The 25,624-nt window shown below is 44.5% G+C and overlaps 2 protein-coding genes across 5 annotated transcripts; one reads left to right on the top strand and one right to left on the bottom strand.

Moving 5' to 3' along the window:
- Positions 1-665: 665 nt before the first annotated feature.
- Positions 666-4,693, top strand: LOC123121328 (probable protein arginine N-methyltransferase 1). The gene is made up of 9 exons (XM_044541265.1): positions 666-979; positions 2,153-2,163; positions 2,307-2,462; positions 3,032-3,095; positions 3,190-3,332; positions 3,503-3,590; positions 3,712-3,827; positions 3,933-4,083; positions 4,188-4,693. Exons 1-9 carry the CDS (start codon positions 772-774, stop codon positions 4,391-4,393), a joined length of 1,143 nt encoding a protein of 380 aa, XP_044397200.1. The 5' UTR covers positions 666-771; the 3' UTR covers positions 4,394-4,693.
- A 504-nt stretch (positions 4,694-5,197) lies between these two features.
- LOC123121329 (syntaxin-71) lies at positions 5,198-7,799 on the bottom strand. 4 transcript variants are annotated; one of them, XM_044541267.1, is made up of 9 exons: positions 7,280-7,799; positions 7,030-7,155; positions 6,729-6,915; positions 6,306-6,391; positions 6,005-6,073; positions 5,852-5,896; positions 5,684-5,746; positions 5,516-5,592; positions 5,198-5,422 (listed from the first exon to the last, which is right to left on the bottom strand). In XM_044541267.1, the coding sequence occupies exons 1-9, from the start codon at positions 7,424-7,426 to the stop codon at positions 5,407-5,409; spliced, it is 816 nt and encodes a 271-aa protein (XP_044397202.1). In that variant the 5' UTR covers positions 7,427-7,799; the 3' UTR covers positions 5,198-5,406. The 4 variants fall into 4 exon arrangements, with proteins under 4 accessions (XP_044397202.1, XP_044397201.1, XP_044397204.1 ...); XM_044541266.1 differs by having other exon boundaries at positions 6,306-6,397; positions 7,280-7,794; XM_044541269.1 differs by having other exon boundaries at positions 6,729-6,879; positions 7,280-7,793.
- Between the last annotated feature and the right edge of the window lie 17,825 nt (positions 7,800-25,624).

The following is a 25,624-nucleotide window of genomic DNA, read 5'->3' as shown; positions in this document are numbered from 1 at the left end:
GCGGAGTAAATAAAAACAGAGAGAGTACTAGTATAGAGATTTACTTCAGGATTTCTGGCAATATGCTTCGAGTGTAAGGAGACGTTTCCGTCAACTACGAGGTGGCTAGACTTCGTAAAATCTCAAGATGATATGCCGGCTCAGTCTCTTGGAGGTGCTCATATGGGTGGTATGTGTGTGTGCGTTCACAGTGATGAGTGTATGCGTGTTTATATTGTTGAGGAAATCGTTAACTGGCAGCTGCTCGGTTGGCTCGTGAGTAAGAGATTAATCGGTTAATCGGCAAGTTAATCGGCCATTTAATTAATTAATCAGACGATTTTTCAGTTTATCGGCTACTCGGTGACCCTACGAGTAGGGATTAATCGGCAAGTTAACTGGTTAATCGGATGAATTCTTGAACGGGGGTTTATATGAGCGCTTATGTATGTACTGGTGTTAAAAGAGAAGATGATATGTGAATAACTCTTTTTCCAAATATGTACCATAAACTATAGTCGTCGACGGCAACAATTTTGGCTAATTTTGCCACACGAGGTGGAGTCCGACTCTGACCCCTTGTGCAGTCGGAGCCACACAGGGCGGAGTCAGCACGCCGTTGTCACGCCGGACTGAGATATTTACGCCAGGGTGGCCACCTATATAAAACCTCCGCGTTCCCGTCGCTCGCTCCCCTCTCAAAACCCTACCCTAGCCCAGCCTCCCCTGCTTTGCGGCGCGCCAGAGCGAGCGAGCGAGCAAACGAGCCAAAACCCACCAGCGCCGAGCGAGATGGATCGGCGCAAGGGCAGCGGCAGCCGCGACGCCAACGGCGGCCTCGCGGAGGCGACGGCGTCCAGGCTCAGGTTCGAGGACGCCGACGAGGTGGCCGGGGAGGTCGGGATGGAGGTGGAGGAGAGCCCCGCCGCGCCCGGGGAGGAGGTCATCGGCAACGACAAGACCAGCGCCGACTACTACTTCGACTCATACTCCCACTTCGGTACGCGCGCTTGGTCCGATTCGACTACACACGCCGTTTTCCCGTGGATTTCTGTTACAGCCCGCGGCGTTGGGGATTTTTTTTTCCCAATCTTTGATTGACTAGTTTATGGGAGAGCATGAGGTGTTTGTACCGTCCGCTTGTATTGGCGACAATATTGGTGCCAAAGATTGATCTTTTGCCGGTCTGGTGCAGCATGCGAAATAATTAGTGTACCTGAACTGTAGGATTTCCCTCCGTTGGATCAAAAAACTAATTCTCACCCTATAAATGTGATGATTGATGTAAATGTGATGATTGATGGTCTGGTGGAATATAGGCTGTATTGGTTCTTGCTTTTGTTGATTCTCCAGATATTTGATGGTGTCATTTTTAATTTGACCTTAGGTTGTTGCTCTGCTGAATGAAAATTTGACCTATACTTAAGCCGCGTTCACTAGTTGGAATTTTAAAAAATTATTATAGTTGCTTGTTATCACCTGGTGTTTAAAGTTGGTGGTCCTTACTACTTGTGTTCTGTCATGTGCTTATTATTATTAGATATGAGTAGTTCCCCTTTTGTCCCCATGTTTACTGCTAGTTGTTTGGTGCTATTTTTTTATGCTGTGGTTTAGTGTGACATTGTATGAAAAAGGGCCATTTTCTTGTTCTGTTTAATAGTCTAGCCATGTTCTGGTGTCACGCACGCACACACTACCCTTTCCGATGAGCACATCCGGGAGTCTGAGCCGGCGCATCATCTTGAGATTGATGAAGCCGCCACAAACGTCTTTGTAGTCAACGAGAATGTCTCCTCCCACTAAACGCACATCGCCGAAAGGATTGAAATAAATCCAGAAAAATGTAAGCACCAATGTCAAGTTAGGACTTAAACTCTGGTGGCTAGAACTAGTTTAACTTGTACCTTTTTCTAGAAATGTGTAGGCTCAAGACAGTGGTCTTTCGAAGTCTTGCTCTTTTTTCGGTTATTTTACCGTGTTTATGCTCTTTTGCACTGGCAAACATTATTAGCATCGAATTATATAGTTCCTGAGTTCCTTACTGGATCGAGTGTATCACTTACTATCTCATTATGTCATATGTGTGACTTCCATGAACTGTCTAAAATGTAGTGTCTGTTTTGCAATAAGTTTATTTTGTACTCATACTTTACCCTTGGTGTTTGTTTTGCAGGTATTCATGAAGTAAGCAGTTCTGAATGAAGCACTACCCCCCCCCCCCCCCTCTCTTGCAGTTCTTCATCATTATATAATATTCCTTGTTGTACTCTTTAGATGTGCCGACCAAATCTGTGTGGTGCCAATTATTTTCCATGTATTGATTGCAGGAAATGCTAAAAGATGTTGTTCGGACAAGATCATATCAAAATGTTATCACCCAGAATAACTTTCTTTTCAAGGACAAAATAGTCCTTGATGTTGGTGCTGGGACCGGTATCCTATCACTTTTTTGTGCGAAGGCAGGAGCTAAGCACGTCTATGCGGTCAGTGTACTAAATTCATGTTTCCAATTCAAGTCTACAATGGTGATTTAGTTATCCAAAGCTATTGTAGTGAATGCACATTATTTGAATAAACTGGTATGTTGGCTGAAGCACTTGGTGGCGGTCTTCCATACAGTTGTGTGTAACCAACTATCTATGATCTGAAATGAAATAGTTAACTTTGCCTACCAATATATTGTAGTACCTTGAAAATAATGTAAAAAACATGTCTTGGTAATGAAGAGCCAGAAAATATTGACCTACCTATGTTTTTCCTACTGTTGCCTTGCTTTTGTGTTTCCTTGGGTAAGTATTTCAATAGAGAGCACAGCAAGCCCCTGACCCCCACCCACTCATGTGCACAAAAAGAGAAGGGAAAAAATGACGCACACCAAGTGATTGTCTATGTTGTCCTGTGAAGTTTGGGATTTCTGATATTCCTTAGTTTGAGGTGCAGGGGATTATTTTTGTTATTTTACTCTGGCTGAATGAACACTTCCTTTCACTTCTTACTATGCTTCTAACCTTCTTTTATTTTCCTAACATAGAGTTGTTCTTTTCATTTACAGATTGAATGCTCACAGATGGCGGACATGGCAAAGGAAATTGTGAAAACAAATGGATTTTCTGAAGGTGATTTCCTGTCATTTTACTATCTATTCTATGATAGTTTTTATAGCATGTTAATCTCTTGTTGTGATATACTTACATTTTGCTTCCATTGCAGTCATTACGGTAATAAAAGGGAAAGTTGAAGAAATTGATCTTCCCGTCCCAAAAGTAGATGTCATAATCTCTGAATGGATGGGTTATTTCCTCCTGTTTGAGAATATGTTGGACACTGTTCTTTTTGCACGTGATAAATGGCTGGTAAGTGACCCTTCACAGGGTTCAAGTGTTTACATTTCCTTCTTTGTTGTTTCTCTTAACTTGGTACTCCAAGAGGCAACGTTGATTGAATATTCGGACCTGCTGTTTTGTATTGGAACTTTGTGGGATTGTAGCTTATATTACTTTTTGTTATTATTGCTTCTATGTAGGCTGATGATGGTGTTGTCCTGCCAGACAAAGCCTCTTTACATCTTACTGCAATTGAAGATGCAGAATACAAGGAGGACAAAATTGAATGTAAGTATGGTGGTGCATGGTGCACTGGAGTATCTGCATATGAGTTTCATGCAGTGTGTTCAGAAGTTTTCCTGAGCTCATATTTATATTTCTCTGATGGCGTTGTTTTTTACCCTTGCAGTTTGGAATAATGTGTATGGCTTTGATATGAGCTGTATTAAGAAACAGGCGATGATGGAGCCACTTGTAGATACTGTGGATCAAAATCAGATCGTCACTAACTGTCAGTTACTGAAGGTAATGGCGTACTTCTCAACCAAGTTATCTTTTGTTTTTGTATTATATCTGTTCAATTGGCAGATCGGATTAAATCCTTTTGTCTATTTGATATGCGTGTTTCAGACGATGGATATTTCCAAGATGTCATCTGGGGATGCATCATTTACTGTGCCGTTCAAATTGGTAGCAGAGCGTAATGACTTCATCCATGCTCTTGTTGCTTACTTTAACGTGTCGTTCACCAAATGCCATAAGCTGATGGGCTTCTCGACAGGTTTGTCTGTCCTCACCTTTTATATAATCCAAAGTATGCTTGTCTAGCTCCTTTCTTCAAGCAATCCGATAGTAATGAATGTACACACAATTTATTGTTTGCAGGGCCCAGATCAAAGTCCACCCACTGGAAGCAGACGGTTCTGTATCTCGAGGATGTAGTAACCATCTGCGAGGGGGAGACCCTGTCGGGCAGCATGACAGTTGCGAACAACAAGAAGAACCCCCGAGACATCGACATTACGCTGAAATACGCCATAAACGGCAATAGGTGCAAGGTATCCAGAACACAACACTACAAGATGCGGTGACCAACGCGAGGAACTTAGCACTCAGCTGTCATGCAGTCCACTCAATTTTGGTCGACTGGGTATCTTGTGTTTCAAAAATCGATGCTTGTTCCTGGGTCTTGTATTTTAACTTGCGCTTGTCAGTCACCTAAGCAACAGAGTAGAAAGTAGAGATTGACTGGCATGCTAATGTAGTTTGCTATATTGCAAATCTGTTGTGTCGTGTGGCACAGGGATTTTGGGAAATTTGTTGTACACGATTGTCTCAAAAATGGATCCATAATAGAAGATCACCACCCTCGCAATTTATGGGTTGATATATTCTGCCATTGTCATGTCCTGTTATGTCCTTTCTCTGTGTGTCGCCATTATTTTTACTGCCTGAGCATATATTTGCTTTGCTAATAGATCTATCGCGCGCAAAACAGTATCTTGTCGTTTGCAAAAATAATAAAGGCGCTGCTATGCTTCTGTCGGCAGATCCGCCGCCTCGTGAGACGTCAAATATGGCAGATTGAGCGGCGGGCGTCACGGCGTCACTCTCTACCATTGCAACAAAGGTCGTGTTGCATTTTCTGCAACACGGATCATGTTGCAGAAATTTTGCAAGGTCAGAGAGCTGTGTTACAGTTGTTTTTTTTTGCAACGGAGGCCATGTTACATTTTTTTGCAATAGAAGTCTTGTTACACTATTTTTGTTTGCAATTGAGGCGTTGTTGCAATTTAATTATCTTTGTAAAAGAGGTCTTGTTGCAGTTTTATTTTGCAACAGAGACGTTGATGCACAAAGGAGAGATGGGGGTTCACCACGTAACTGGAACATCGTGGCGTGCAATCAAGGCGGCGGTAATCCGCCGGTTGAACTATATCGTTTCACAAATAATAATGATCTTTTCAGGCATGCCTAGGAACAATGCCGAAAAGTACCCCTTTGCTGCATGGCAACTTTAATAATAAGCAGAGTAGTTCTACAACAGTATAATTTTACTCTAACAGAGCATGCTGAATTGCTGATGCCGCCATGTTCCGAGGATTCACTGGGCGAGTACGCTGCATAGTAAGAGAAGTTTGAGATAGTGAGATGAAAAACTGGCAAGTGTAGATTGACTTGGAGCATAATCAGTAGCGTTGGCGAGTGCTTACTTGTAGAGGTAAGCACCAATGCCAAGAATGATGCAGATGAGTATGATATCAACTGTGAAGTTCCTTGTCGATCGAATCTGCACAGCACCCAGATTGATTTGTCAGCAGCAGCACAAAAGTGAAAGTTTGTTCTTCATCAGGGATCTATAAGGGAGTAACAAAGCCAACCTGGTTGACTATCTCTTTAAGCCTGACGTTGGTCTTTCTAAGTTCTGTGTTAGCCTTGTCGACCTGCAGAAAATATGATGCATATCAGTCAGTTTTCATCTATGGAAAAGGCAGGAGGACGGACCAGAAAGCATTTTTTTTGTTACAAGAGCAGAAGGGGGTCAAAACCTTTCTGTCAATTTCGTCCATGATAGGGACCTGCCTGTCCAGTTCCTGCAGAATTACATCATCAAGAGTCAATTGTAGCTCCAGACATAAGCCGGTTTTAGATTCAGCTTGGGTTATTATGCATGCCACATGATGCATTTGCAGCTGACTGACCTCACCAATGTCCTCTGCCAGGTTTTTCAGCGTGTTCAGGCCTTCAGAAATGAGGTCCAGCCCTTCAACCTGCGCATCACATCACATTTAGAAAGGTAAATTCAGGGTTTTGGAAAGTCGAGTGCTAGCTTTGTGATGGCATTTATCTACTCCCTCCGTTCGGAATTACTTATCCAAGAAATGAATGTATCTGGATGTATTTTAGTTGTAGATACATCCTTTTTTATGACAAGTAATTCTGAACAGAGGGAGTACGTGTTTACAGAAATGGATTTAATGGGCACAAGGCCAAAATCGTTGCCTGTTTGATCCGGCGCATCTCGAACTCCATCCGAAAAGCCTCCGATTCCTCGCTGGTCTGGAAGTAGCCCTCGTCCAAAGTTTCAGCTGCAACTGGTTGAAAGTTGAAACACGAGAAACATCATTATATTTTTCTTTACATGCGATATGCAACTTTTAATACAATCCCCTAAAATCAGAGGGATTCTATCGTCACGCTAGATACTACAGTTTTTCACGAGGAATGATATGCAATGCAGACTGAAGAATGTGTTGCTGTACACTGGTACTAACTGAAGAATGCACCGGTACACGAGAGACATGCCTGGACACAATTTCAGTAGCTGAGATGATAATTGATACTCCCTCCGTAAACTAATATAAGAGCGTTTAGATCACTAAGTTTACAGAGGGAGTACTTTGCAGATGAAAGAAAAATGGAAACCTGAAGAATCAAACTTGATCCCCGGCCGAGCGTTCCCGCCGCCGTTCTGATCCGCCGCGCCGCCACCGTCGGGGATCGACTGGATCCTCTGGTGCAATGCCGAGACCAGATCAGGCCGCAGCGCCATCTCCTCCCGCGACACCCCTTTCATCTGTGCATGCATGTTCAACCGTTCATGCATTCGTATCTGTATCCGAAACTCATCGGGATGATCTATACATTTCGAGAAGAAAACTATGGAGATTGTTTTCTTTACGAGCTCGGATCGAATTGATGGCGTGTGATCGATTATTTTTGTCACCTTCTTGCCGGCTAGCTTCTGGAGCTTGGCCACTTCCTCCAGGAGCCGCGCCTTGGTGCGCCGCACGCCGGCGTTGAGGGTCACCGCCGCCGCCCGGTTCGTCTCCCTCGCGGCCCGCTCCGACTTCTGAATTCAATCACAGTTTGACATGAACCGTGAGCGCGACATCTCAGGCAGGATCAAGGATCAAGGAAGGCCGCATGCATGCAGGATGCAGCTAGCAACGCGAGGAGGCGGCGGGGAACGGGACCTCGATGGCTTCGTCGATCACGGCGTCCATGTCGGCGTAGAGCCGCGAGAAGGGGTCGGCGGCGTCATTCCGGTGCTTGTCGGCGTCGTACCTCTCGTAGTTCTTGCAGATGGCGTCCACCCGGGTCAGCACGTCGATCATGCTCATCTTGCCGTCCTCCCCGTGATCGCCGGTGCACAATGCCGCGGCCGGAGGGGGGGGGGGGTCTCTCGTCGATCGGCGGTGGTCAGTTAGTACGGCGAATCAGTGGTAAACCACGCCGGACAGGAGAAAAGGAAGAGGAATGGACGAGGTCAGGAGGAGCCTCCGTCTTGTTGCGGAATGGTTTGGGGGATATCTCGCTGGTTGTTAGTCTGTTAGTTACCACCGAAACCCCCGGCCGGCGTTTGGTTATTCATTTTTATTTTTGCGAAATCATTTAGGAAATTGTTATTTGAACATTTACTGTGAACTAAGCCTATGGTTTTTTTGCTTGTAGTTAGTCTGAAACTGCTTTGCCACATCATTTCTTTGTTGCATCTGAAAGAGAGATGTATCATGAAAGCTGATCTTGTATAGAAATGTCCTTCGACACACAATTTTGGTTACTACTTTTTATATAAATGCCGTGCATTAAAACGTCGCTAAATGTCCGAACAGTGCGGTCCAGACACTTTGTCTGCACGTTTGAATTCCTGCAAACCAGATGAGCCGAACTATATATGTTCAATCGCCTCTACGATGGTTTCCGGGCCTATGATGATTATTTTATCTTGAAGAATGATGCTGTTGGAAACATTGGATTCTCTGGTTACCAAAAGTGTACACTTGCATTGAGGATGCTTGCCTATGACACAACCGTAGATTCATGAAACGAGTACCTCCGGATGTCCGAAAACACATGCCTCAAAGCCATTTCCAAGTTTGCTATTGTGGTGATCAAGGTGCTTGGACGAGAGTACTTGAGAGAACCAACTGCCAAAGACACCCCATGGCTTATGGCACTTTCGGAAGCAAGAGGGTGGCCAGGTATGCTCTGATCTCTGGATTGCAAGCACGGGCAATGGAAGAATTGCCTATATGCACTACAAGGGCAATATCAGGGCCGTTGCAAAGAAGCCCACCATCATTTTTGAAGATTTTGCATCACAAGACCTTTGGATTTGACACTCTTTCTTCTTTGGGATGCCCGGTCTCACAATTCTATCAACATGCTGCAGCGGTCCCCATTGTTTGCGATGTTCTGTGCGGAAGAAGCTCCTCTATGCAACTATACCATGAATGGTCATGACTGCAACATGGGCTATTATCTTTGTGATGGTATTTATCCTTCATGGACGGTCTTTGTCAAGATCATCTTTGATCCAAGGGGTGAGAAAAGATCTCACTTTTCCCAAAAGATAAGGAGTTAGAAAGGACATCGAGAGGGCATTTGGAGAGCTCCATACCTGTTTTGCAATTGTGTTGAGGACCTGTAAAAATATCAGATCCAGAGACATTGTGTGTGTGTGTGTTGGGGGGGGGGGTGTGATGACAGCCTGTGTGATTATGCACAACATGATTGTGGAGGATGAGGGTGACGGTTGTTCGCCACAGTGTGAAATATGAGCGTATGAGTGATCCTATCTGATTTCCAGAGCAGAATCCGAGGATTTTAGCCAAATATATCAACATATTCTCCATGTAGCAACTCATGAGCAACTTCAAATGATCTACTTGAGCATTTGTGGGAACTTTGAAGGGAGAATTAACAAATGTACCCGAATGAGTTGAATTCAAGTTTAAACTATTTTATCAGAAAACTTCATGTTTAGATACTTCCTCCGTTGGTACAAAGTTGAGTTGAATCACTTATTTTGGGACGGAGGGAGCAATGTTTATATTTGAATTATTTGCATTGGAATATTTGCACAACATGATTATGGTCCAGGGATGATATTTATCTTTATACCAATATGAAAAGACACAAATGAACAAATCCAATTAATCGGAGCCATCAAACCATGTCAAGCCAACGACCTACATTTCTCCAATGGTGAGAGCTCACCATATTTGACATGCAATTAATATCATACCAGATATCAACGTCTACGCTAATCACACAATCAACGCGTAATTGATACCCTACCTATTATCAACGTGCGAATAATTTCCTCCCTAATATGAACGTGCATTGCACGTACGTATTTACTAGTTGTTTTAAGTGCTCTAGATATAGGAAAAAGACAGAGACAAACATTTCATTCATAGGGTTGGATGGCGGTCACCTATCCGCTATCCACGGACATGTCTAGATGCATCCACAGACGTTTGGGGTGTCCATTTCATGGCGTTGGAGATGCCCTAACGAGGCTATTTATGCAAGAATTAAGCTTTCGGCTTAACCATATTTTTTTTGTCATCATACAACTTTTGTTATTTTTTTCCGCAAGCATAGTTGTGGTCAAACATTCATGATGAAAATTGTGTGCTAAAATCACCAATTTAGCAATAAATGCATTAAGTTTGTGCTTAATATTTTTTCCTTGCATTGAAAACTTAATAGGGAAAACCCTATTTAGACTGCTTAAGGTGGACAATAGAAATAATGTTACCAAGCTTCACATGAACACTTATTTCATGATTTAAATTTTTTTCTCATAGATTCATAGTAAAAGTAACAAAAGAAATACCATCCATTTTTCTTACACTATATGTGTCGGGGATATACCCCGCGGCGTAACCCGGCCGGACTTGGCGATTCACGGCGACCCGCACCGATCAGATGGTTTACAAGCAACTTGACTGAACATTATGACTCACTGGTAACCCGGCGGGCGGCACAGACGGATGGCAAGGCCCAAGGCCCAGAAGGCCGGCTCATGTTATGGTGGGCCGGTTTAAGAGGAAAGGCGTGAGGAACATTTATCTTACAAGGAGTTAAGACCTGGACTTGTATCCGGTTTGTATTAGAAGGTAGACTAGTCCTAATCCTAATAGGACTCCACATGTAACCCGCCCCTCTAACTTATATAAGGAGGGGCAGGGCTCCCCAAAGAGGGACAAGAAACAAGCAAGAAGAAACAATCTCTACGGCAAGACACAAAGAGCCGGCTTATGCGGCGACTCCCTCGTGATGATAATGAGACCTAGCCTCAAACAACATGTAGGGTTGTTACCGGATGATGTTTCCCGGGGGCCGAAGCTGTCTAAACCCTTGTTTTGTGTTGCGTCTCTCGATTCCGCTCAATCCCTCTCAAGCTACCACATAGATGCGTTGGCCTCACGACTAAGTCCTCACACTAGGACATCTGCCGTGACAATTCCACGACAGTTGGCGCCCACCGTGGGGCCTGCGCATGGTGGTGTTGAGTTCTTGAAGGGATCTCTCTCAAGGACCGAGAAATTTGCAATTTTTCAGATAAGAAAGACTCAGCTTGGAAAGATCTGCATCAACTTTCATCAGTTCTGATTTGACGATCCATGAGATTCAAGTGAAAGAACAGAAATTTGGATTGCCTCTGTGTGCGCCGTCACACGCGATCGGGCGATTCATTGTGGCCGGATCACTTTCGGCTGCACCGCCGCTAGAAGCCAACTGAAAAAGGAGTTCTGTCGGTATGTACAGAGTCGCTGAGACCGTCAACTTGACGTTTCTTTTATCTGATTCGGCGAGTTGATGCCGCCGCGTACAGAGTCGCCGAGACCGTCAAGGGGTCCAAAACCTTTTTTGCTGATTAAAGACACAATTTAAATTCCCGAAGGCATCAACTGATACGGTTATTACTACTCCCCAGCGCAGAAACCAAAAGCGACAACCGCGGAGGCTATTCCATCACATTAAGCATCAAAACTCATGGTTTCAATAGTGGTGTACCTTTGACTAGTACATCACCTGAAGCAAAATCGGTTCTTTCTTTCGTCAAACTCTGATTGCTACATGCATGCAAGGAATCTGCCAGGGAGTTAATTCAAGAAAGGAAAAGCTACTATGTGGGTTTACACGTGATCAGAGGCAAGCTATCAGCGCGCAATCCTGCAGGCCTTGGTGGATGCGGATCTAGTTAAAAAAAACAGAACAACTGACACACGATCCAAAAACAGAACAACTGACACACGATCCAGAGGAAAAAGTGGATGTGGGCTCTTCCAAACCGACGACGACTCCGAAGTGGCAGCGGTCGCCGCCGCTACGGAACTGCTCGTACTGCTCCGTTTTACTTTGGCCCATCCTGCCGGCATCCTCCAGGCCACTGCTCCGCCTTGCCGCCGCGCCGCTTCCGAGCCGCCCGGGCTTGCGGCCCCGAACCGTCTCACTCGCCTCAGCCAGGCCGCCTGACCCGCCTCCGTCGTCCGCGTCTGGAGCCGTCTCCGCCGTCACCGAGATACCGCCCTCCACGGCTGTCCGCCTCCGACGTACGGCCTTGCAGCCGCTGCTCACCTCCGCGGGTGCGGTCTCAAGACGCCGTCGCCGCATCGCCTTCTGCTGCCAGGTTGCTTCCAAGGCCGTCTGCGAGTCGCTGCCTGGTTTTGACCGTGGTCGAGCTACTGTCCCGCCTTGCCGCGCGCTGTTCCACCATTGCGGTCTACTTCTGCGTCGTTTCTGCCACCGACCTCGTTGACCCACCGGAGAGGCCTCGCTCCGCCCAGGATGAAGGCTAGAGTGCATGCATCTGGTGGTGGTTATATGAGGTAAACACAAATTCCGGGGACTACAGGCCCACGGCGTGGACTTGTGACGTGTCCACTCCAAGCTCCAGCGACACTCAGACACCAAATGAGTACTCCAGTGGGGTCAAAAGGAAAAAATACATACGTACCCACAGGAGCCTAGTAGCTCAAACTCTGCATGCAACACGGGGTTTGACCCGCCTAGGGAGGGTCGCCATGTCACCTCGCTGGCCTCGCTATCAACATCCGAAAAATACCAGGTGCTATTTATCCTATTTATTTTTAAGCACATATTAATTCGTCAGAGCAAAACTACTTTGCCTTGCTGTGTCTTATATGCAGGAGAATTATTCATTACAAAGTGGCATTATTGTTGGGGAACGTAGTAATTTCAAAAAAATTCCTACGCACACGCAAGATCATGGTGATGCATAGCAACGAGAGGGGAGAGTGTAGTCCACGTACCCTCGTAGACCGATAGCGGAAGCGTTAACACAACGCGGTTGATGTAGTCGTACGTCTTCATGATCCGACCGATCAAGTACCGAACGCACGACACCTCCGAGTTCTACACACGTTCAGCTCGATGACGTCCCTCGAACTCTGATCCAGCCGAGTGTTGAGGGAGAGTTTCGTCAGCACGACGGCGTGGTGACGATGATGATGTTCCACCGACGCAGGGCTTCGCCTAAGCTCCGCAACGGTATTATCGAGGTGTAATATGATGGAGGGGGGCACCGCACACGGCTAAGAAATCTCAAGGATCAATTGTTGTGTCCATGGGGTGCCCCCTACCCCCGTATATAAAGGAGCAAGGGAGGAGGAGGCCGGCCCTAGGAGGGGGCGCACCAAGTGTGGAGTCCTACTAGGACTCCCTAGTCCTAGTAGGATTCCACCTCCCATATGGAATAGGAAAAGAGGAAGGGAAAAAGAGAAGGAAGGAAGGGGGCGCCCCCTTCCCTAGTCCAATTCGGACCAGACCAAGGGGAGGGGTGCGGCCACCCTTGAGGCCCTTTTCCTTCTTTCCCGTATGGCCCAATAAGGCCCAATACGTATTCCCGTAACTCTCCAGTACTCCGAAAAATACCCGAATCACTCGGAACCTTTCCGAAGTCCGAATATAGTCGTCCAATATATCGATCTTTACGTCTCGACCATTTCGAGACTCCTCGTCATGTCCCCGATCTCATCCGGGACTCCGAACTCCTTCGGTACATCAACATACATAAACTCATAATAAAACTGTCATCGTAACTTTAAGCGTGCGGACCCTACGGGTTCGAGAACTATGTAGACATGACCGAGACACGTCTCCGGTCAATAACCAATAGCGGGACCTGGATGCCCATATTGGCTCCCACATATTCTACGAAGATCTTTATCGGTCAGACCGCATAACAACATACGTTGTTCCCTTTGTCACCGGTATGTTACTTGCCCGAGATTTGATCGTCGGTATCTCGATACCTAGTTCAATCTCGTTACCGGCAAGTCTCTTTACTCGTTCCGTAACACATCATCCCGCAACTAACTCATTTAGTCACAATGCTTGCAAGGCTTATAGTGATGTGCATTACCGAGTGGGCCCAGAGATACCTCTCCGACAATCGGAGTGACAAATCCTAATCTCGAAATACGCCAACCCAACAAGTACCTTTGGAGACACCTGTAGAGCACCTTTATAATCACCCATTTACGTTGTGACGTTTGGTAGCACACAAAGTGTTCCTCCGGTAAACGGGAGTTGCATAATCTCATAGTCATAGGAACATGTATAAGTCATGAAGAAAGCAATAGCAACATACTAAACGATCGGGTGCTAAGCTAACGGAATGGGTCAAGTCAATCACGTCATTCTCCTAATGAGGTGATCCCGTTAATCAAATGACAACTCATGTCTATGGCTAGGAAACATAACCATCTTTGATTAACGAGCTAGTCAAGTAGAGGCATACTAGTGACACTCTGTTTGTCTATGTATTCACACATGTATTATGTTTCCGGTTAATACAATTCTAGCATGAATAATAAACATTTATCATGATATAAGGAAATATATAATACTTTATTGTTGCCTCTAGGGCATATTTCCTTCAGTCTCCCACTTGCACTAGAGTCAATAATCTAGTTCACATCGCCATGTGATTTAACATCAATAATTCACATCACCATGTGATTAACACCCATAGTTCACATCGTCATGTGACCATCACCCAAAGGGTTTACTAGAGTCAGTAATCTAGTTCACATCGCTATGTGATTAACACCCAAAGAGTACTAAGGTGTTATCATGTTTTGCTTGTGAGATAATTTTAGTCAACGGGTCTGTCACATTCAGATCCGTAAGTATTTTGCAAATTTCTATGTCTACAATGCTCTGCATGGAGCTACTCTAGCTAATTGCTCCCACTTTCAATATGTATCTAGACCGAGACTTAGAGTCATCTAGATTAGTGTAAAAACTTGCATCGACGTAACCCTTTACGACGAACCTTTTGTCACTTCCATAATCGAGAAACATATCCTTATTCCAGTAAGGATAATTTTGACCGCTGTCCAGTGATCTACTCCTAGATCACTATTGTACTCCCTTGCCAAAATCAGTGTAGGGTATACAATAGATCTGGTACACAGCATGGCATACTTTATAGAACCTATGGCCGAGGCATAGGGAATGACTTTCATTCTTTTTCTATCTTCTGCCGTGGTCGGGTTTTGAGTCTTACTCAATTTCACACCTTGTAACACAGGCAAGAAACTCTTTCTTTGACTGTTTCATTTTGAACCACTTCAAAATCTTGTTAAGGTATGTACTCATTGAAAAAAAATTTATCAAGCGTCTTGATCTATCTCTATAGATCTTGATGCTCAATATGTAAGTAGCTTCACCGAGGTCTTTCTTTGAAAAACTCCTTTCAAACACTCCTTTATGCTTTGCAGAATAATTCTACATTATTTCCGATCAACAATATGTCATTCACATATACTTATCAGAAATGTTGTAGTGCTCCCACTCACTTTCTTGTAAATACAGGCTTCACCGCAAGTCTGTATAAAACTATATCCTTTGATCAACTTATCAAAGCGTATATTCCAACTCCGAGATACTTGCACCTGTCCATAGATGGATCGCTGGAGCTTGCATATTTTGTTAGCACCTTTAAGATTGACAAAACCTTCTGGTTGCATCATATACAACTCTTCTTTAATAAATCCATTAAGGAATGCAGTTTTGTTTATCCATTTGCCAGATTTCATAAAATGCGGCAATTGCTAACATGATTCGGACAGACTTAAGCATCGGTGCGAGTGAGAAAATCTCATCGTAGTCAACACCTTGAACTTTGTCAAAAACCTTTTTCCGACAAGTCTAGCTTTGTAGATAGTAACACTACTATCAGCGTCCGTCTTCCTCTTGAAGATCCATTTATTTTCTATGGCTTGCCGATCATTGGGCAAGTCAATCAAAGTCCATACTTTGTTCTCATACATGGATCTCATCTCAGATTTCATGGCCTCAAGCCATTTTGCGGAATCTGGGCTCACCATCGCTTCTTCATAGTTCGTAGGTTCGTCATGGTCTAGTAACATAACATCCAGAACAGGATTACCGTACCACTCTGGTGCGGATCTTACTCTGGTTTACCTACGAGGTTTGGTAGTAACTTGATCTGAAGTTACATGATCATCATCATTAACTTCCTCACTAATTGGTGTAGGAGTCACAGGAACAGATTTCTGTGATGAACTACTTTCCAATAAGGGAGCAGGTACAGTTACCTCATCAAGTTCTACTTTCCTCCCACTCACATCTTTCGAGAGAAACTCCTTCTCTAGAAAGGATCCATACTTAGCAACGAATGTCTTGCCTTCGGATCTGTGATAGAAGGTGTACCCAACTGTCTCCTTTGGGTATCCTATGAAGACACATTTCTCCGATTTGGGTTTGAGCTTATCAGGATGAAACTTTTTCACATAAGCATCGCAACCCCAAAATTTTAAGAAACGACAACTTTGGTTTCTTGCCAAACCACAGTTCATAAGGCGTCGTCTCAACGGATTTTGATGGTGCCCTATTTAACGTGAATGCAGCTGTCTCTAATGCATAACCCCCAAAACGATTAGTGGTAAATTGGTAAGAGACATCATAGATTGCACTATATCCAATAAAGTACGGTTATGACGTTCGGACACACCATTATGCTGTGGTGTTCCAGGTGGCATGAATTTGTGAAACTATTCCACATTGTTTTAACTGAAGGCCAAACTCGTAACTTAAATACTCTTCTCCACGATCAGATCGTAGAAACTTTATTTTCTTGTTACGATGATTTTCTGCTTCTCTCTGAAATTATATGAACTTTTCAAATGTTTCAGACTCTTGTTTCATTAAGTAGATATACCCATATCTGCTCAAATCATCTGTGAAGGTCAGAAAATAATGATACCTGCTACGAGCCTCAATATTCATCGGACCACATACATCTGTATGTATGATTTCCAACAAATCTGTTGCTCTCTCCATAGTTCCGGAGAACGGCGTTTTAGTCATCTTGCCCATGAGGCACGGTTCGCAAGCATCAAGTGATTCCAAAATCCCATCAGTATGGAGTTTCTTCATGCGCTTTACACCAATATGACCTAAACGGCAGTGCCACAAATAAGTTGCACTATCATTATTAACTTTGCATCTTTTGGCTTCAATATTATGAATATGTGTATCACTACGATCGAGATCCAACAAACCATTTTCGTTGGTGTGTATGACCATAGAAGGTTTTATTCATGTAAACAGAACAACAATTGTTCTCTAATTTAAATGAATAACCGTATTGCAATAAACATGATCAAATCATATTCATGCTCAACGCAAACACCAAATAACACTTATTTAGTTTCAACACTAATCCCGAAAGTACAGGGAGTGTGCGATGATGATCATATCAATCTTGGAACTACTTCCAACACACATCGTCACCTCGCCTTTTACTAGTCTCTGTTTATTCTGTAACTCCCGTTTTCGAGTTACTACTCTTTAGCAACTGAACCAGTATCAATTACCGAGGGGTTGCTATAAACACTAGTAAAGTACACATCAATAATCTGTATGTCAAATATACCTTTGTTCACTTTTACTAGTCTCTGTTTATTCTGCAACTCCCGTTTCGAGTTACTACTCTTAGCAACTGAACCAGTATCAATTACCGAGGGGTTGCTATAAACACTAGTAAAGTACACATCAATAATCTGTATATCAAATATACCTTTGTTCACTTTGCCATCCTTCTTATCCACCAAATAGTTGGGGTAGTTCCGCTTCCAGTGACCAGTCTCTTTGCAGTAGAAGCACTTAGTCTCAGGCTTAGGACCAGACTTAGGCTTCTTCATTTGAGCAGCAACTTGCTTGCCGTTCTTTCTTGAAGTTCCCCTTCTTCCCTTTGCCCTTTTCTTGAAACTAGTGGTCTCGTCAACCATCAACACTTGATGTTTTTCTTGATTTCTACCTTTGTCGATTTCAGCATCACGAAGAGCTCGGGAATTACTTTCGTCATCCCTTGCATACTATAGTTCATCACGAAGTTCTACTATCTTGGTGATGGTGACTAGAGAATTCTGTCAATCACTATTTTATCTGGAAGATTAACTCCCACTTGATTCAAGCGATTGTAGTACCCAGACAATCTGAGCACATGCTCACTAGTTGAGCGATTCTCCTCCATCTTTTAGCTATAGAACTTGTTGGAGACTTCATATCTCTCAACTCGGGTATTTGCTTGAAATATTAACTTCAACTCCTGGAACATCTCATATGGTCCATGACGTTCAAAACGTCTTTGAAGTCCCGATTCTAAGCCGTTAAGTATGGTGCACTAAACTATCAAGTAGTCATCATATTGAGCTAGCCAAACGTTCATAACGTCTGCATCTGCTCCTGCAATAGGTCTGTCACCTAGCGGTGCATCAAGGACATAATTTTTCTGTGCAGCAATGAGGATAATCCTCAGATCACGGATCCAATCCGCATCTTTGCTACTAACAACTTTCAACATAATTTTCTCTAGGAACATATCAAAAATAAAACAGGGAAGTAACAACGCGAGCTATTGATCTACAACATAATTTGCAAAATACTATCAAGACTAAGTTCATGATAAATTTAAGTTCAATTAATCATATTACTTAAGAACTCCCACTTAGATAGACATCCCTCTAATCCTCTAAGTGATCACGTGATCCATATCAACTAAACCATGTCCGATCATCACGTGAGATGGAGTAGTTTCAACGGTGAACATCACTATGTTGATCATATCTACTATATGATTCACGCTCGACCTTTCGGTCTCCGTGTTCCGAGGCCATATCTGTTATATGCTAGGCTCGTCAAGTTTAACCTGAGTATTCCGCGTGTGCAACTGTTTTGCACCCGTTGTATTTGAACGTAGAGCCTATCACACCCGATCATCACGTGGTGTCTCAGCACGAAGAACTTTCGCAACGGTGCATACTCAGGGAGAACACTTATACTTTGATAATTTAGTGAAGGATCATCTTATAATGCTACCGTCAAACAAAGCAAGATAAGATGCATAAAGGATTAACATCACATGCAATCAATATAAGTGATATGATATGGCCATCATCATCTTGTGCTTGTGATCTCCATCTCCGAAGCACCGTCATGATCCATCCAACCGTCATGTCACCATCGGCGCGACACCTTGATCTCCATCGTAGCATCGTTGTCGTCTCGTCAATCTTATGCTTCTACGACTATCGCTACCGCTTAGTGATAAAGTAAAGCATTACATGGCGATTGCATTGCATACAATAAAACGACAACCATATGGCTCCTGCCAGTTGCCGATAACTCGGTTACAAAACATGATCATCTCATACAACAAATTATATCACATCATGTCTTGACCATATCACATCACAACATGCCCTGCAAAAACAAGTTAGACGTCCTCTACTTTGTTGTTGCAAGTTTTACGTGGCTGCTACGGGCTTAGCAAGAACCGTTCTTACCTACGCATCAAAACCACAACGATAGTTTGTCAAGTTGGTGCTGTTTTAACCTTCGCAAGGACCGGGCGTAGCCACACTCGGTTCAACTAAAGTGAGAGAGACAGACACCCGCCAGTCACCTTTAAGCAACGAGTGCTCGCAACGGTGAAACCAGTCTCGCGTAAGCGTACGCGTAATGTCGGTCCGGGCCGCTTCATCTCACAATACCGCTGAACCAAAGTATGACATGCTGGTAAGCAGTATGACTTATATCGCCCACAACTCACTTGTGTTCTACTCGTGCATAGCATCAACGCATAAAACCAGGCTCGGATGCCACTGTTGGGGAACGTAGTAATTTCAAAAAAATTCCTACGCACACGCAAGATCATGGTGATGCATAGCAACGAGAGGGGAGAGTGTTGTCCACGTACCCTCGTAGACCGAAAGCGGAAGCGTTATCACAACGCGGTTGATGTAGTCGTACGTCTTCACGATCCGACCGATCAAGTACCGAACGCACGGCACCTCCGAGTTCTACACACGTTCAGCTCGATGACGTCCCTCGAACTCCGATCCAGCCGAGTGTTGAGGGAGAGTTTCGTCAGCACGACGGCGTGGTGACGATGATGATGTTCCACCGACGCAGGGCTTCGCCTAAGCTCCGCAACGGTATTATCGAGGTGTAATATGGTGGAGGGGGCACCGCACACGGCTAAGAGATCTCAAGGATCAATTGTTGTGTCCATGGGGTGCCCCCTGCCCCCGTATATAAAGGAGCAAGGGAGGAGGAGGCCGGCCCTAGGAGGGGGCGCACCAAGTGTGGAGTCCTACTAGGACTCCCTAGTCCTAGTAGGATTCCACCTCCCATATGGAATAGGAAAAGAGGAAGGGAAAAAGAGAAGGAAGGAAGGGGGCGCCCCCTTCCCTAGTCCAATTCGGACCAGACCAAGGGGAGGGGTGCGGCCACCCTTGAGGCCCTTTTCCTTCTTTCCCGTATGGCCCAATAAGGCCCAATACGTATTCCCGTAACTCTCCGGTACTCCGAAAAATACCCGAATCACTCGGAACCTTTCCGAAGTCCGAATATAGTCGTCCAATATATCGATCTTTACGTCTCGACCATTTCGAGACTCCTCGTCATGTCCCCGATCTCATCCGGGACTCCGAACTCCTTCGGTACATCAACATACATAAACTCATAATAAAACTGTCATCGTAACTTTAAGCGTGCGGACCCTACGGGTTCGAGAACTATGTAGACATGACCGAGACACGTCTCCGGTCAATAACCAATAGCGGGACCTGGATGCCCATATTGGCTCCCACATATTCTACGAAGATCTTTATCGGTCAGACCGCATAACAACATACGTTGTTCCCTTTGTCACCGGTATGTTACTTGCCCGAGATTTGATCGTCGGTATCTCGATACCTAGTTCAATCTCGTTACCGGCAAGTCTCTTTACTCGTTCCGTAACACATCATCCCGCAACTAACTCATTTAGTCACAATGCTTGCAAGGCTTATAGTGATGTGCATTACCGAGTGGGCCCAGAGATACCTCTCCGACAATCGGAGTGACAAATCCTAATCTCGAAATACGCCAACCCAACAAGTACCTTTGGAGACACCTGTAGAGCACCTTTATAATCACCCATTTACGTTGTGACGTTTGGTAGCACATAAAGTGTTCCTCCGGTAAACAGGAGTTGCATAATCTCATAGTCATAGGAACATGTATAAGTCATGAAGAAAGCAATAGCAACATACTAAACGATCGGGTGCTAAGCTAACGGAATGGATCAAGTCAATCACGTCATTCTCCTAATGAGGTGATCCCGTTAATCAAATGACAACTCATGTCTATGGCTAGGAAACATAACCATCTTTGATTAACGAGCTAGTCAAGTAGAGGCATACTAGTGACACTCTGTTTGTCTATGTATTCACACATGTATTATGTTTCCGGTCAATACAATTCTAGCATGAATAATAAACATTTATCATGATATAAGGAAATATATAATACTTTATTGTTGCCTCTAGGGCATATTTCCTTCAATTATACCACGGAGATGAAGGCGTGCCAACATTATTCGGCACAGGTGGTCGTCCTTACTCAACGGACTCCCGCACCGGCTTACAATGCCGTGGCCGACTCGCCCGTCCGCGCCGCCTTGCAACACCACGGACGACTCGCTCATCTGCCCTCATGGCGGTTCATGCGTCCGCACCGGTTTACAACGCGGAGGACAACTTGCTCGTCTGCGCCGGCTTACCGCACTGCGGCTGACTCATCTATCTGTGCCGCCTTTGATGTTGCGGTCATTTTACTGTCCGCCCTGCGGTCCCGCCTATTCAACGTGCCGGGTTGAATAACGGATACCGCTGAGGGTCATAAGGTCCAAATACATCAGGTGATATCTGTCCAGACTATTTTAAATAGCACGTATCAAAATTTTCTTTTTGAGAACAATTACTCCGGTTTATGATATTACCTATGTAGGACATTTGGTCACTGCAAGAGCGGTAGCGATTCGCCCGCATCCATACCGCCTCTAATGTTGCGGTTGTTTTTTCCGTCCGCCTCCACGGTTTGGTGTATAACAACACAATGCGGCTAACTTGCCGTTCGCACAGTTTACCGCGCCGCTTCACCATGGTGGTCAACTGATCATCAACTCCACAGTCAATAAATTCTGGCCTGACATATCAGGTGAAATCCATCCAATATATTTTATATTACATATTAATTTCTTTAAAACAGGGCAATTACTTTGGCTTGCGATATTTTTTGATGCAAGATAGGTATTCACTATAAGAGCGATGGTCATGCCATAGATATCATGAATCAGCATCTGACCCGCCATAATGATCAACGAATATATGTGCAAGTCGCCGCCTCTGCGGCCCAGTTTATATTAACATGACGAGGCCGAACCGCCCGTCCGCGCGGTTTACCGCGCCTGCGCTCAACTCGCCCGTCCACACCGGCTTACAATGCCGCGGCCGACTCATCTGTCCAAGCCGCCTCTGATGCCGCGGTCGTCTTTGTCGTACGTCTCCCGCGGCCTGGTCTACATCAACATACCAGGCCGCACCTGTTTGCATGAGCTATTTATTGAATATGAGCAAGTCACATATTGGGTAGCCTAGTTTCTTTCAAAATGGAGGCAAATTATCATATACTATCAACCGTCGTCTGCACTGGGTGGCTCAATGGGCAGGCGCACAAGTCGCCGCCACTACAGTTTGGTTAATTTCAAATCGCCAGTTGGAAGGAACCATTGGCCGAGTTGCTGACACGGCTCATACAAGATCATTTATAACCCGCCGCAGTCACCTCAACCTTCTGTGGATTCACATCATGCTATCAACACCAATGATATACAAGTTATGCCGGTTTATATCACGGTCAAATATGGAGAGTCTCAAGCCAACTCCTCGAGTCGCCTTTGAGACCCGGGGGCTACGATGACATGACTCAGCAAATCTTGCTAGTTTCAGCAAATTTAAGGACCCCAGGACGATGGAGGGAAAGATAACCCGGTCCCGGAGGCTACTGTTATATTGATGAAAATTTAAAGGCCGTCAGAAAATTTTGTTGGGGAACGTAGTAATTTCAAAAAATTTCCTACGCACACGCAAGATCATGGTGATGCATAGCAACGAGAGGGGAGAGTGTTGTCCACGTACCCTCGTAGACCGACAGCGGAAGCGTTATCACAATGCGGTTGATGTAGTCGTACGTCTTCACGATCCGACCGATCAAGTACCGAACGCACGGCACCTCCGAGTTCTACACACGTTCAGATCGATGACGTCCCTCGAACTCCGATCCAGCCGAGTGTTGAGGGAGAGTTTCGTCAGCACGACGGCGTGGTAACGATGATGATGTTCCACCGACGCAGGGCTTCGCCTAAGCTCCGCAACGGTATTATCGAGGTGTAATATGGTGGAGGGGGGCACCGCACACGGCTAAGAGATCAATAGATCAATTGTTGTGTCTCTGGGGTGCCCCCCCTGCCCCCGTATATAAAGGAGCAATGGGGAGACAGCCGGCTAAGGGGAGAGGCGCGCCATAGGGGGGAGTCCTACTCCCACCGGGAGTAGGACTCCTCCTTTCCTTGTGGGAGTAGGAGAAGGGAAGGGGGAAGGAGAAAGAAGGAAGGGTGCGCCCCCTTCCCTAGTCCAATTCGGACCAGACCATGGGGAGGGGTGCGGCCACCTTTTGAGGCCTTTCTCTCCTTTCCCGTATGGCCCATTAAGGCCCAATACGAATTCCCGTAACTCTCCGGTACTCTGAAAAATACCCGAATCACTCGGAACCTTTCCGAAGTCCGAATATAGTCGTCCAATATATCGATCTTTACGTCTCGACCATTTCGAGACTCCTCGTCATCTCCCCGATCTCATCTGGGACTCCAAACTCCTTCGGTACATCAAAACTCAATAAAACTGTCATCGTAACGTTAAGCGTGCGGACCCTACGGGTTCGAGAACTATGTAGACATCACCGAGACACGTCTCCGGTCAATAACCAATAGCGGGACCTGGATGCCCATATTGGCTCCCACATATTCTACGTAGATCTTTATCGGTCAGACCGCATAACAATATACGTTGTTCCCTTTGTCACCGGTATGTTACTTGCCCGAGATTTGATCGTCGGTATCTCGATACCTAGTTCAATCTCGTTACCGGCAAGTCTCTTTACTCGTTTCGTAACACATCATCCCGCAACTAACTCATTAGTCACAATGCTTGCAAGGCTTATAGTGATGTGCATTACCGAGTGGGCCCAGAGATACCTCTCCGACAATCGGAGTGACAAATCCTAATCTAAAAATACGCCAACCCAACAAGTACCTTTGGAGACACCTGTAGAGCACCTTTATAATCACCCAGTTACGTTGTGACATTTGGTAGCACACAAAGTGTTCCTCCGGTAAACGGGAGTTGCATAATCTCATAGTCATAGGAACATGTATAAGTCATGAAGAAAGCAATAGCAACATACTAAACGATCGGGTGCTAAGCTAACGGAATGGGTCATGTCAATCACGACATTTTCCTAATGAGGTGATCCCGTTAATCAAATGACAACTCATGTCTATGGCTAGGAAACATAACCATCTTTGATTAACGAGCTAGTCAAGTAGAGGCATACTAGTGACACTCTGTTTGTCTATGTATTCACACATGTATTATGTTTCCGGTTAATACAATTCTAGCATGAATAATAAACATTTATCATGATATAAGGAAATATATAATACTTTATTATTGCCTCTAGGGCATATTTCCTTCAGTCTCCCACTTGCACTAGAGTCAATAATCTAGTTCACATCGCCATGTGATTTAACATCAATAATTCACATCACCATGTGATTAACACCCATAGTTCACATCTCTATGTGACCAACACTCAAAGGGTTTACTAGAGTCAATAATCTAGTTCACATCGCTATGTGATTAACACCCAAAGAGTACTAAGGTGTGATCATGTTTTGATTGTGAGATAATTTTAGTCAACGGGTCTGTCACATTCAGATCCGTAAGTATTTTGCAAATTTCTATGTCTACAATGCTCTGCACGGAGCTACTCTAGCTAATTGCTCCCACTTTCAATATGTATCTAGACCGAGACTTAGAGCCATCTAGATTTAGTGTCAAAACTTGCATCGACGTAACCCTTTACGACGAACCTTTTGTCACTTCCATAATCGAGAAACATATCCTTATTCCACTAAGGATAATTTTGACCGCTGTCCAGTGATCTACTCCTAGATCACTATTGTACTCCCTTGCCAAAATCAGTGTAGGGTATACAATAGATCTGGTACACAGCATGGCATACTTTATAGAACCTATGGCCAAGGCATAGGGATTGACTTTCATTCTCTTTCTATCTTCTGCCGTGGTCGGGCTTTGAGTCTTACTCAATATCACACTTTGTAACACAGGCAAGAACTCTTTCTTTAACTGTTCTATTTTGAACTACTTCAAAATCTTGTTAAGGTATGTACTCATTGAAAAAACTTATCAAGCGTCTTGATCTATCTCTATAGATCTTGATGCTCAATATGTAAGCAACTTCACCGAGGTCTTTCTTTGAAAAACTCCTTTCAAACACCCCTTTATGCTTTGCAGAATAATTCTACATTATTTCCGATCAACAATATGTCATTCACATATACTTATCAGAAATGCTGTAGTGCTCCCACTCACTTTCTTGTAAATACAGGCTTCACCGCAAGTCTGTATAAAACTATATCCTTTGATCAACTTATCAAAGCGTATATTCCAACCCCGAGATGCTTGCACCAGTCCATAGATGGATCGCTGGAGCTTGCATATTTTGTTAGCACCTTTAGGATTGACAAAACCTTCTGGTTGCATCATATACAACTCTTCTTTAATAAATCCATTAAGGAATGCAGTTTTGTTTATCCATTTGTCATATTTCATAAAATGCGGCAATTGCTAACATGATTCAGACAGACTTAAGCATAGATACGAGTGAGAAACTCTCATCGTAGTCAACACCTTGAACTTGTCGAAAAACCTTTTTGCGACAATTCTAGCTTTGTAGATAGTAACACTACTATCAGCGTCCGTCTTCCTCTTGACGATCCATTTATTCTCAATTGCTTGCCGATCATCGGGCAAGTCAACCAAAGTCCACACTTTGTTCTCATA

Source organism: Triticum aestivum, chromosome 5D (assembly GCF_018294505.1).
Source record: "Triticum aestivum cultivar Chinese Spring chromosome 5D, IWGSC CS RefSeq v2.1, whole genome shotgun sequence".
Classification (NCBI taxonomy): domain Eukaryota; kingdom Viridiplantae; phylum Streptophyta; class Magnoliopsida; order Poales; family Poaceae; genus Triticum; species Triticum aestivum.
Note: the sequence above shows the minus strand (reverse complement) of the source record. Positions and strands in the feature narration are given on the sequence as shown.

Bases quoted from the DNA above. Each gene is read 5' to 3' on its own strand.
- LOC123121328 (XM_044541265.1), top strand. From the start codon at position 772: ATGGATCGGCGCAAGGGCAGCGGCAGCCGCGACGCCAACGGCGGCCTC. The intron at 3,591-3,711 runs GTAAGTATGGTG...TTACCCTTGCAG, and splicing joins CAAGGAGGACAAAATTGAAT to TTTGGAATAATGTGTATGGC. The intron at 4,084-4,187 runs GTTTGTCTGTCC...TATTGTTTGCAG, and splicing joins GCTGATGGGCTTCTCGACAG to GGCCCAGATCAAAGTCCACC.
- LOC123121329 (XM_044541266.1), bottom strand. From the start codon at position 7,426: ATGAGCATGATCGACGTGCTGACCCGGGTGGACGCCATCTGCAAGAAC. The intron at 5,897-6,004 runs GTCAGTCAGCTG...GTAATTCTGCAG, and splicing joins TGGCAGAGGACATTGGTGAG to GAACTGGACAGGCAGGTCCC. The intron at 5,747-5,851 runs GTTTTGACCCCC...TATTTTCTGCAG, and splicing joins TGGACGAAATTGACAGAAAG to GTCGACAAGGCTAACACAGA.